Below are 12,718 nucleotides of genomic sequence, written 5' to 3' on the forward strand. Positions count from 1 at the left end.
ATAATTGGAGACAACAATAGAGGTAACTTTGCATTGGATCAAAAGACCCCGTCTTTTTCAACGGAATTATCCCATTTAAATCTGGTATAAATTAAATAATTTTTCACCACCCAAAGCGCCTAATCAGAAAATTTTAATCAATAAAAAATAAGCTAAAATTATATTAATTAGCTTTTTAATTGAAAATGTTCTAGCAAATTTTCAATAGTGTCATTTCTTTGATATTACTAATTATAAAGGCTATTTTTCTGAAAACTATTAAAAACAAACACGTGGCGCAATCTGAATGCATCCATCATAATCACATCATCGAAACTTTCATTCGATAGAAGGCATATAAAAGGAATCCATTGGCGCGGAAGGAACTTCAAATTGAGAGAGCGCGAAAACCCTAGCGGAGAGAGAGTATGGGGATCGATCATCATCTTGATCAACATCATCAAGCGGCCGATGGATTGATGAATTTGTTCACGAAGGCCAATCTCGATCTCTCAGTAGTTCAGTACAGGCTCGAGAAGGAGTTTCAGCAAATCTATCCTGAAAGCGTAAGAGCAACACGATCTTTTTCCTTCCTTCCTAGCTTCTTCTTCTTCTTCTTCTTCATTTTATTATTCTCGTTGATTGAATACAGTAATTAGGCACTGATTAGTTTAAGGATGAACTTCTAGGGCTAGAAATGAGTATAGAACTGTTTACGTCTTTCTAAGCTGTGAGTGTTTCACAGTGCTAGTACCAGATCTTCGAGCGCTTACGTAGAATGACTTCATTTCTACAGCGCAAGAGCATTATAGGCTTTCTCTATGTTTTTTATCGAGACACTATTAGATGGAGTTCAAGATTTGGATCTCAATGTTAAACTATTTTGTTATCTATTTGCTGTCGTTTCATTGTCCTAATACAAGAAATCGAGCTTAATGTAGGATTATTCAATTCGACAGCGTAAAAGGAAGTCACCTTTCCTGTCAGTAAGAGCTTCATACATTTAACTTTTCTTCTAATTCTTCTTCTTCTGAGCTGAATCAAGATATATTTCATTATCTTTTGGTTATTCACATTTCACAACAGCATCACAAGATATTGACCTGCTCATGAGCTAGAGTGGAATTATTTCGGTTTACAGTGTAAGAGCAATTAATCTATCCTGCTGTTCTATATGATTTGAGGAGGAAATAGTAGCTAGATCTCGAGCTTAATGAAGAGTTATTTCATTTTTCAATTAGAACGGCGGTACTATTGTATGATTTTATGCTGAATGTAGAATTGTTTCTTTACCTCTTGCCAGTCAGTTTATTCCATACCGCTAACCAGTAATTTATTGTGGTTCTTGATTTTAAAAGGTTTGTTTCGCTCTATAAATTTGTGGATCCTGTAATTTTTAGGTTGAACTTGGAAAATTTGTTCACCCATAGTTTCTCTTCATTTTTGAAATTCTGATTCTATTCAGCTTTTTGATGCTTAACGTCTGATTATTTCCGTTTGTTTCTCAATAATCTTTTTTGGCGGTTAAAATGCATTCAAACACAATAGTGACCAAGGTTATTCAGTCTTTGTTTCACGGTTGAGATTAGAAAGTTCTCTTAGAATATGTAATGGTGACGGGGATGAAATATCTCAATGTACCAAGTATATCTCCTTGCAGCACAAAGATAACCAATGAATAAAGTGGAATTCAATCTACTATTTTCTTCCATATTCTTTCTGGATAATAAGAGTACTAATTTGTTATTGTTCGGTGGTGATTTTATCCAAGATTTTGTGAGTTTTCTGCAGGCGAATCCAATGAAGTTAGTTTCAAGGATAAAGAAGATACAGGATGATATATCAACATTGAAAGAGCAGTGTCGTGAAGTTTTAATAGCTAAACAGGTACTTTCTTCATTTATTATCTCAAGAAAAGTATTGGCTAGAAGAAACAAGTTTGAACTGCTAGATCATGCTCTATGTATATGAACTTTTTTTTTTCTTTTAAGAATTAGGTCTGTCTCCATTTCACTTAGATTCTGTGTGATGGAATGTTGATATGATGCATATTATATCTAAATAAATGAAATATGATGTTTGGTAATGTGATGTCTGATGATAATATAGGAGAATGTATTTGGTTGGTGAAAATGTGATTTGTATTTTTTTATATATAAGTTAAAGTCTAATTGTATGTTTCATTAGATTTATTTCAAGAATATTTTGTTTAATATATTACAAACATTGAACTTAGAAATTATTTATGGTTAATAAATTTTCATTGAAATATCTAAATAAATATTTTGTTTAATCCAATTTTCTTTACGCAGTTCTCACCTTTCTTAAACAAGCATTTGGATTTGTAGTCAAATTCTAAAAACAAAAACTATTCTTTTTTTAGTGTTCGTTTTGTATTTTAAAAACATGAGTAGAACATAGATAACAAAACAAAAATACTTGGAATTGTAGTGTTTATAAGCTTAATCTTTAAAAATGACATTCTAATGATATGTTTAATAATGACTTTTTATTCAAAGCCAAACCATGTTTAGAAAACTCGACAAACAAAAAATGTTAAACGTCTTGGTAGTTGGTGACTCTTCTTCTCTTTATCGTAGGACATGGATTAGAAAAGACGTGTACACTATTTTTACTTGTTTTAGAACTGAATGCTCTGTTTGATACCTATTACTAATTTTTTTAGGAGGCATGATACGGTGACATGTACGGTATTTATTTTTGTTCTGGAAGTGAAACTGAGTAGTTCCAATACATACTGAAACGATGATATGCTGTTCAAATGCAGGATGTAATCGATCAGGCCCGGACGGTTCTTCTTGGGAACAGAAACATGCTGCAAAAAATGCAAGCATCCATGGGCATACCCTTTGTTAGTGATCTCGATGATCCTGCATTTTCGGAATTCAAGCAGGTATCCATCATCAATGTCCCTTGATTTGCATTTTGCTGTGTACTGGTGCAATGCATTGATTATTCCTCAGTCTTGAGCCTGAATTGCATTTCGTGGTTAATATGCTTATGCAAACTATTGCAGCTTTTAGTTTTGATGTCACAATGTACTCTTACTCTTATTTTAGGCATGTTTGGAATTGATTTTGAAATGTTCAAAACCACTCTAAAACATGCCTTTAATGACTTGAAGTTAATTTAATATTTAACTTTACTCTTTTAAATAAATTTTTTATTTCAATAAAGTTAGTTTTGAATTATAAAGAACATGTTTTATAGTGATTTTAACCATTTTAAAATCACTCCCAAAACACTTTTTTGTTTTTGTTTTTAATGTACCTGTTGTCTTAGGTCATTTAAGTTTCCACTTAACATCTTACTAAACTATCGTTCTTCCTTAGCTATTAAAAAGAGTAACACAGTGAATTACTAATAAGTTTAGTTTCTAGGATAAACACTTTTGTCTCACGTGCTCCATCATCTGCTTTCTTTTTTCTTTTTTTATTTATTTAAAAGGGTTGCAATTTCCAAGTGGTGCTTTTAGTGTTTGTACCATTTGCCAGCAAGTAACCAATATTAAATATTACAAAAGGCTTTTTCTTTGGATTGGACATCCACATTAGTTTGTATGTGGTATTTCCATCTTTTGGATAAAGCTTACATAACCAAATGTCTCACCCTCTCTATGTAGAAGTGTTGTGTTTTTAAAGTATTTAACGAGGATGGAGATTGAACCCCTAACCTTTAGAGAGGAAGATCATGCCAATTACTAATAAGTTAACCTCATTTTGGCTTTAGGAGTCATTGATTAATGCTAAACCATTTTCTGTATTGGTCTCCTGCAGATCACTGAAGAGTGGACAACACAAGTTCAATCAAAATTTTGTAAGGATTCTTTTCAAGCTTTCTACAGAATTTTCTGATTCCAATTGCACTCTTCCTAGTAAAAACTCTAGTCACAACCACTGAACCATTGATTTCTTTTATTTGTGTTCTTTGTAACAACACGTGGGGTGCGGCATGGGAAGCGGAGAATTAAACATAGTTACTTTAAGGTCTAACACTACAACCTATATGCCAATTGTATATTCTTAGTAAGAAGATGAAACAAGTCGTTTTAGTGTATGTTTGGATGAACTTTCTAAGTGTTGAAAAAATTGTTTATAAACATTTCCAAAGCCAATCCAATTGTACCCTTGATAAGATTAATAATATGAGGCCCTGTAGCTTTCACCCTGCCCTTCATAGGGTGTGCTATATATATGATTGTGCAAATTGTGTGTTGGTGTCAATGCAGCAGGGGAAGATGGCCAAGAGGACGCCGATTGCAATGATGTCAACAAGTTGCTATTCTCGGCCGTGGTGCAGGCTTGATTTGTAGAGTTTCAGAAGGAAAATTAAGTTGCATGTATTCAGGTATTTCTCTACCTAATTTCATGATCTCGCCCTGCCCTCCCGTCTACTAAATCCCTTTTATCTTTATCTTTTGGGAAAAAAAAAAAAAAAACTCTGATGAAAACTAGTAGTCTGTTAATACTTGTTTTTTTTCTTCATTTTCTACACATGATATGATCTCGTTAGTAACGTTTTTTACCCCACGAGGCCACCAATCATCACTCATTTTTGAAATTATTGGATTTTATTTTGTTTTGAACTTTTCATCTCTTAAGATTTGAAACATTTTTAACTTTATTTAGTGGCCTAGACAATTTGTATTTAAATTTTATCTACGCTTTTTTTAGAAGGGAAAAAAGGGACGATTTTCAACATCTCAATTTTTTGAATTAGGTATATTCATTCAAATTTTCAACAGCCTCCACAAAGCTACTTTTTGAACTCTTCCATTAACAAAAATATACCTAAGATTTTTTTTTAAAAGTAATAATTAAAAATCTGAAATAATAACATATAAAATTTTGAGTTGGCTCCTGCAGGTACCTTAATATCAGTTTGGCAACGGTAAAAGATGTCAAGAGGTTAAATGAAACAGGTCTGTGAGCCGAATGAAATTTGAGTATGAACAATTTACTGAAAAGCACAGTTTTTACAAAAATTTGGAAACAACATATTTGCATTAAAAAAACATCAAAAGCAGCATTATTAAGCTAAAACAATTAAAATTATGTAACAAAGCAATTTTTTTTTTTTTTCATTATGAAATAATCTTTTGTGTGGAACGGGTTGTAATAGTTGAGTTAGAGATGAGGCTATTTAGAGATGGGTGGCTCTCCTAGCCATTTGGCCCGGTAACCTGTGCCTTTACAGTCAGAGCAACACCTAGATCCCTGAAAAATGATAATCATACCCATTTAAGTAATACTGTTATATGCTTGGTGCTTGACAAATTATGGAGAAATAACTAATAATGAATTTCATCCGTAGACAATTAAAAAGGTTTATTTCAAACAAAAGAATGGTAGAAAAGGGAAGGGGTATTTATTTAAGGTGGTGACCACTTGATCCAAGTTTAAAATAAAATAAATAAAGAAAAATTACAATTTTTTTAAAAATAAACAACCTTATAGCACTTTTGTAATATGATAAATAAAGTAACTAATGTTATGGAAAGGTTTCATTTTTAAATATATAATTTAAAAAATGTAGTGAAATGCATTTTATTATCATACTTTTTAAATTTTTATTTACTTAATTATATATTAAATTTTAGATTAATATGTGAAAATAAGTAAATAAAATTCCAAAATCTAAAATACAAGTTTGAGAATTTATTGGGAAAAAAGTTATCCAAACAAAAACTTATAAAATTAATATAAATATATGGACATACATAAAAGTATCATGAGTAAAAAAAACACGTTTTTTCAAATTAACAGTTCAAGATGGTTTGGGTTATTTCAAATTAAACAACCAAACCCTAGCACTTCCAATTTTTTTTTTACACAATTCAATCCAAATTAGTTAATAATCAATCCTAAACCGTTAGGTTGGGTTGCATTCATCATGTTTTTGGGATTATCATTTTTGTAACACCCCACTTATAAATAAATGGTTTTTGAGTTAAATTGAGCTACGTTAAAGTTGACAATTTTTATCAATAACCATTCATATAATCGAAAAAATAATTTATTTGTTGTTTTTTTAATGTAAATAGAGCATTTAAAACATACCGAACAAGGAAAATCTCTTTTCCAAAAAATAAACTCATCTAAGACACATCTACCTCAATCCACAACTCTTCTAGAAAATCTTCATCTTCCCCATCGAGTAGAATAAAATAAAATATACAGCTCTAAATAGATCCAACCATCGTAGAGACGCCCAAAAAAATTCATAAATAAGACCCTAATTTCAAAATTTCTATTGAGATCGAAGAAAATGCAACTAAGTACCATGAGGACTATAACTCAACAACTCCAAAATGTAGAATCCCTTTTTCTCAAACCCAAAAAGAAACTTCTAAACTTTTATACTCTCTTCCTCTATTATACTATTAAAAGGCTTCTTAAACACATATATAATAATCACATTTATAGAATGGTTTTCTTCCTTGATCAAGTGTTGAGTGTGATTGTGTATGAAGAGCTATGTTTAAGAGGAGGAAGAGAGTGGCAAGGGAAACAGATAACAAAGGAGAAAAAAAAACTCATTGCCACCTCATCTAGAAATTGACAACTCAACACCGTTTTTCCAATAGTTACTTCTAAATGGTCAAATTAACTTAAAAAACCATTTAGAAGTAGTTTTTAAAACTCAATGTCTAAAGTGTTTCATGAATCAAAAATGCATTTACGAGATTATTTTGTACAAAGGAAAATATGCAAAGAAAGAATAAAGGGCAAAAGCCAAAAATAGAAGCGCACTGATTTTCCTATAGCCACTACGAGCTTAGCTCAACTGGTGAAAACATACAACAAAACTCCACCAGCTAATTCAAGACAAACAGCAAATCCCCTCAACTAGTTTAGAACATACAAAGAACCCATATCCAGAGGTTGAACAAAAGAAAACTACCTCTCGACTCTTAAGATATGTTTTTATTCCTAATACCCCTTAGCTTTTTTCAATGTTGTTAATACAATGTTTCTAAAGCCATGTTTGATATATTTATGTCTCGTTTGATGACCATTTTGTTTTTTAAAATTAAGTCAATAAACACCACTATCAACTCCAACTTTATTTCTTTGTTATCTACATTTTTTTTTATGAACCAAACAGCTTTCATTGGGAAGGAATGAAAGATACATTCTACTAATGGTATACTAGTCAAAATTTGAAGGAAAAAAAAAAAGGTAACTTTAAAAAGCTGTTCTTGTTTTTAGAATTTGACTAAAGAATACAACCATCATACTTATAAACATTGTAAGAAATTGAGAAGAAATATGCTTATCCTTTAAAAACTAAAAACAAAAAATGAAATTGTGCCAACAGACCTTAGTTATTATTATTATTATTATTATGAAATTTGTCACAATTTCTTAATCATAACTTTCATTTTTTCTAAGCAAAATTTTGAATTCTTGGCCAGGTTCTAGTAACAAAAACAAGTGTTTTCCCCCTCAGATTTTGAAAATACTATTAAAATGAAAAGTGAAATAAAAAACTTATAGGTGAGAGTAGTATCTACCAACCTAATTTTTAAAACTCAAATGGTTATTAAAATGGAGCTTGATTTCTATAGAGAAAGTGCAAGTGCTTTTAACGTATGAAAAAGCACTTTCAGTTTCGGCCATAATACTTGAGGGATAGTTCTCTTAATAATTAAAATTTTATTCAGCTAAGAAAAAATACAAATAAAAATGTTATTTATCTAGTAGTTTAAAACATTTTGACCTGCCTCAAATAACTTAGACACCCCTTAGTAACCATTTGGGTTTAGCTCATGTTCTTACAAATTTATATCACTAATTTATATATGCACTAATAAAACGTTGTACCTTAGTTTTAAGCATCTTATTTTACTGGCTTGTCCGTTCTAAAAATGTGTAAGTAAATATTAATTATTCAATAAATATTTTTATTATTAAACACATTTCATTAAGTATTTATCTGAGAAATTTGGAAACGAGCACTTCACAGTTCATACCATGATATCACCAGCAAACACAAGTGAAAGTGGTTAAAAAACACATCCAATGATGGAAGAAAAATAAAAGTATGAGATCAAAACCAGTTTAGTGATTACCTTGCCGGCACAAATGACACAGCTAGTGTTTCTGGAAGGAACTTGACAAAGCATATTATCTCCAAGAATAAAGAAGCCAGTTCCTCTACACCATTTGCACTCAACATGTCCATTTGAGTTGCAGGAAGAGCAGCAAATAGGCCTTGGTTGCTGTCAACATATAAATACGAATGTTAGGCAGGCTCTTCTCAATGTCGCATTCAATTCATCTTAAGTTCGAACAGGAACGCACAGCATAATTTATCTTTTAAATATAGAAATCATCTTTCTATAAGATAATGAACAGGAAACGGTTATAATTGGCTACAGTTCCAAGAATTTGAATATTCTACTATCATGCTGGTGAAGACGGATGTAAATTCTAAACTGCCATAGCACGACAGAAGAATCAGAGATTAGAAAACTTATTGGCACATTCGCCTGACCGCGTTACAGCATAGAAAAACGCTAGTGAGCTACGAACGTTATGTTGTGAGGACGTTTGGTTAGGTTAACAAATGTTCCTCATCCTCTTCCTCCTCCTGACTACGAAAACACAGGATAGGAAGGTAAACAAACAGGCTCGTTGATTTATCGGGAATAATTTTCTCTACTAGGTTCATGAATGCTCAGAGTCTTTATGAATGTCTACAGAGTGTCAAAAGGAAATGAATAATTCAATTTTCGTTGGAATGAAAGACGTGGCCTAAGAAAAAAGAAAAGAAAAAACAATCTACTGGTTCTACCATGTCTCAGAGAACAGGAAGAGAGATAACTAAGTGAAACAGCCATGAAATGAGAGGAATAGAAGATCGCGAGTACCTGAGAGAGATCTTCAGTCTTCGTTAGAAAGAAAACGCACGAAAGGAATGTAAACAAACAGACTCGTTGAATTATCAGGATTAATTTTCTCAATTAGGTTCATGAATGCTCACATTAGATGAAATGAATATTTCAATCTTCGTTAGAAGGAAAGACATGGCTAAGAAAGAGGAAGCAAACATCTACTGGTTCAACCGTCATGATTTAAAGAAATACAATACCGCCAGTACCTGAGAGATCTCCCATGCTTGCTCCATCCTCTTGACGAAATCGGAGCTTCCATAAGAATCAACCATGGAAGCTCGCACGCCACAAATCCTAGACTTAAATAGTCTCGAATCGATGAGCGAAACACGATTCGCAGCAAACCTGGAACAGATTGATACTGTTCTCGTACACGCAAATCCTTTGCTGTCAATCGATTTCGCCATAATCACAGACTTGCAACACACAGAACTCGACATTTCTCTCCGTTTCTTCTCGTCTCAATCACGTACTGCCAAGAGAGAGCAATCGGATTCTTCTTGTGTGATTTCGTTCGAAGCACGAACCGCCAGAGAAATTCTCTGGTATTCAAAGAAAGACACGGAGCCGAGAAAGTTGAAGATATCTTGGAGGGTTTCTTTCGGGCCCGCCCTCATGTTCGGTATTTGGAGCGAAAGAATTTCCGTTTCTTAGGGCAATCTCTCTCCGCTTCATTCCTTCTTCTTATCAATGCCAAAGTTTGACACTCCAAATAAAATCAACCTTAGCGTTTTGGGCCTACTTCAGCCCATTAAGAGCCCATCTCTTTTCTCGGCCCACAACTTGAACGTGTCATACTTTCGAGATTTTTGTACGCATGGTTAACTCCTAAAGACGGTCAATACAAAGTGATAGAATTTTTAAAAACTAATGAAAACTAACATTATGCGGCACTTCACCGCTTGAAACTCATTATCATCTTATGGATGCATTATCTATCACAAAATGGTCGGATTCCTAATGTCATTTCCATTTTTAATTACCAATTCATCTACCATTCACTTTTTGAAATTAAAAAAAAAAAACTTTCATTCAAATGTACATCAGGTTAGGGTTTCAATTTCAACGAGGCGTTCCTCTCTCACATTACATGTCAAAATTTGAGACTGAAATTACTTATTTTTCAACCCAACTTGATATAATAAACGACATTTATTAATCGAATTATAAGATACGATAATCAGTTGTTTTAAAGAATAACTGTTATGAAGAAATAAAAAAAAAACTTCATGAAAAACAAATATGATAGAGTAAGTTGGTTTTTTCATAACGGTTATAGTTTTTTATATATAAATTGCTTAACTAAGTTGGTAGAGCGCAACGTTTCATGTCTATTACATTTAGAGTTGTTATTTAATATTGAGATAGTTGCGAGTATAAAAATTAAATTCAAAATATTAGCATATATAACATTTTTTAAGGTAAATATAACAAAATTTGTTAAAGTCTATCAATAATACCTATACATTAGACCATGTTACAAATATTAGTCTACAGTTAATAAATTACTAAAGTTTACCAGGAATAGAAATCTATTATCAATAGATCATAAGAGTCTATCAACAATAAAAGTACAACCGATGTATTTGGTTATATTTGTAGATTTTATTTTAAATTTTGCTATACATTTTATTATTATTTGTAAAATAAAATTGTTACTAAATCAAATAAATTACTTTTTAATATTCCCTTATTTGTCCAATACATTGGATATTAGAAGCAAAATTACTTCCTCTATGTCCTACTTTAAAATACTCCCCTCTACCTGAAAGGATTAAAGAACCACTAACTATATATAATGGATTGTTAGGCTTTACCCCACAACTTACCCAATTAAATAATCCAAGGTTAGTTTTAAAAAATAAAATTTAAAGTCAACAATTTTATAGTTTTAACCTTTCTTATAGAATTAAAGAAAAATGTTTTTTAACGTACACTACCACGTTTCTAATTAAATAATAAGAACAAATTTAAAAATAATAAAATAAATTAAAATATTTACATGCTATAACAAAATTTTAGATTATATCTACAATAGTTACTAATAAATGACTAACATATCGATAACTATTAATAATAAAAATTATAAAATTTACTATTTTTGAAAACTTTTCTAAAAAGAAAGTTAGAAAAAAAAAAGTAAAAAACAAATAAAAGAATTGTACATGTTTATAAGTTAATTCAAACTATAAAATTTGAGGACCCTAACGCTTTAATATCAATATTTTATATAAAAAAATATAAACTCAAACCATATATTTCATTTTTTAATCAAAACTTATCAAGTTTTAAAAGCTTATGTTACTAATTTATTGTGTGTATATATAAATATATGGATATATGTATATATATATTGCTATACACATATATATATACATATTTTGCTATACATATATGTATGTATGTATTTTGGAGGCTGATAGGTACCGTTATAAAGAAGATCATACCCAGTGGTCAGAAAATAACTTCCGGAAAGCTCAAAAGTCACTGACTCATTCCTCTTTTTCCCCTCTCTCTCTCTATAATGGAAAGACATGTAATCACCGCCTCTTCGCCGCCGCCGTCAACTTCTCCGACCACCTTCGTTCAAGCCGACACAAATTCCTTTAGAGACCTCGTTCAAAAGCTCACAGGCTTTGCCGGTGACTCCGAAAAGCTTCCGGTCACCCACCTTTCCAAGCTTTCCTCTTCGAAGCCCTTCCCTCCCCCCGCCGCCGACTACCATACCGGTCCCCGTCGGTCTCCATTCAAGCTTCAAGAGCGCCGTCACACAATCCGTAAGCTAGAGATCCAGCTCGCCCTCACCAGACCTTTCAAAAACTCGTCTCCGAGTCACACTCGCCGCGTCGACTCGCCCGTTCCGGGTCCAGTTACGCCTCTTGCTGCCGAGTCGTTGTTTTTTCGAAGACCGAGCGTGACCTCGCCGCTTTCGCCGCCAGTCACGGCCGAGGATAAGGCCATAGCTGACAGTGGATTTTATCTTCACCCGTCTCCGAGGAGTTCACAGCCGCCGGAGCTCTTAAATTTGTTCCCTTCTAAATTCCCCAAGTGATCAGCTGTCTCTAAATGCATAAAATTACATCGTCTTTTCTCCATTTTTTCCCTTAATAACGTCTCTGTATATTTCAATTTTTGTGCAATTTTTAAAATTTCGAAGCATCCTGAGTTTGATTATTAAACTAAATTATCAAAACAACAATCTTATATAAACTTCTGACTTTGACAAGTTTGACTTGCTACAATATTTTTTATTGACCACACTAGATAAAATTTTGAATTACTTTTTTTCCTTTTGTTAGCAATTGTTAACAATAATCCACTAAATTGTTCTTATTTTTCTTTGTGTGGGTTTCGTGTGATGCTTGCCGAATGAATAGATGAAGATAGAAAAAAAAAATCAACTAAATGAAATAGGTCGGTTAGACTCTTATTGTTCTAGCTTCAATTTATATTTTTGATATCCTACAAATCTCAAATTATAAAGAGAAGTTGAGACTAAAAACTCTTACTACATACATCATATATATAATTCCTCGTAACACATTGTTCTATAATATGTATTTTAGACCATTATATAGTGAACCAACGGAAGAAAAATAAGAACAATTTATTATACTATCTTAGTATTTTTACATATTTTTTAACTAAACTAAACTTATCTTGTAAATTAAAATAAAATAAAAGATAAATTCAAACTATATTTCATATCATCGTATCATCCAATCTACAATTATAAGAAGTTAATGATGGTAAAAAAATGTAATGATGATATAAAGTGTTAGGGGGCAGAAAAATTCGTCAAAGAAAGAAATAAATGTG

General features: G+C 31.9%; 3 protein-coding genes across 3 annotated transcripts; 2 read left to right on the plus strand and 1 right to left on the minus strand.

The window, feature by feature from the left end:
- Nucleotides 1–350: 350 nt before the first annotated feature.
- LOC101210123 (spindle and kinetochore-associated protein 2) lies at nt 351–5,108 on the plus strand. The gene is made up of 6 exons (XM_004145441.3): nt 351–545; nt 1,771–1,866; nt 2,768–2,893; nt 3,777–3,816; nt 4,229–4,347; nt 4,866–5,108. The coding sequence occupies exons 1-5, from the start codon at nt 408–410 to the stop codon at nt 4,303–4,305; spliced, it is 477 nt and encodes a 158-aa protein (XP_004145489.1). The 5' UTR covers nt 351–407; the 3' UTR covers nt 4,306–4,347; nt 4,866–5,108.
- LOC101210374 (hypothetical protein) lies at nt 4,927–9,566 on the minus strand. Its single transcript, XM_004145442.3, has 3 exons — nt 9,106–9,566; nt 8,075–8,224; nt 4,927–5,216 (listed from the first exon to the last, which is right to left on the minus strand). The coding sequence occupies exons 1-3, from the start codon at nt 9,337–9,339 to the stop codon at nt 5,139–5,141; spliced, it is 462 nt and encodes a 153-aa protein (XP_004145490.1). The 5' UTR covers nt 9,340–9,566; the 3' UTR covers nt 4,927–5,138.
- A 1,765-nt stretch (nt 9,567–11,331) lies between these two features.
- Nucleotides 11,332–12,125, plus strand: LOC101212330 (VQ motif-containing protein 11). Its single transcript, XM_004145531.3, has one exon. The coding sequence runs from the start codon at nt 11,424–11,426 to the stop codon at nt 11,949–11,951; it is 528 nt and encodes a 175-aa protein (XP_004145579.1). The 5' UTR covers nt 11,332–11,423; the 3' UTR covers nt 11,952–12,125.
- The last annotated feature ends 593 nt before the right edge of the window (nt 12,126–12,718 follow it).

This window comes from Cucumis sativus, chromosome 4, assembly GCF_000004075.3.
Source record: "Cucumis sativus cultivar 9930 chromosome 4, Cucumber_9930_V3, whole genome shotgun sequence".
NCBI classification, from domain to species: domain Eukaryota; kingdom Viridiplantae; phylum Streptophyta; class Magnoliopsida; order Cucurbitales; family Cucurbitaceae; genus Cucumis; species Cucumis sativus.

What these genes read in the sequence shown, in the direction of transcription:
- LOC101210374 (XM_004145442.3), bottom strand. Translation starts at nt 9,339, where the DNA reads ATGTCGAGTTCTGTGTGTTGCAAGTCTGTGATTATGGCGAAATCGATT. An exon ending in AAGCATGGGAGATCTCTCAG is followed by an intron (nt 8,225 to 9,105) that starts GTACTGGCGGTA and finishes ATATGTTGACAG; the next exon opens with CAACCAAGGCCTATTTGCTG. An exon ending in GTGTCATTTGTGCCGGCAAG is followed by an intron (nt 5,217 to 8,074) that starts GTAATCACTAAA and finishes ATCATTTTTCAG; the next exon opens with GGATCTAGGTGTTGCTCTGA.
- LOC101212330 (XM_004145531.3), top strand. Translation starts at nt 11,424, where the DNA reads ATGGAAAGACATGTAATCACCGCCTCTTCGCCGCCGCCGTCAACTTCT.
- LOC101210123 (XM_004145441.3), top strand. Translation starts at nt 408, where the DNA reads ATGGGGATCGATCATCATCTTGATCAACATCATCAAGCGGCCGATGGA. An exon ending in AAGTTTTAATAGCTAAACAG is followed by an intron (nt 1,867 to 2,767) that starts GTACTTTCTTCA and finishes GTTCAAATGCAG; the next exon opens with GATGTAATCGATCAGGCCCG. An exon ending in CATTTTCGGAATTCAAGCAG is followed by an intron (nt 2,894 to 3,776) that starts GTATCCATCATC and finishes GGTCTCCTGCAG; the next exon opens with ATCACTGAAGAGTGGACAAC.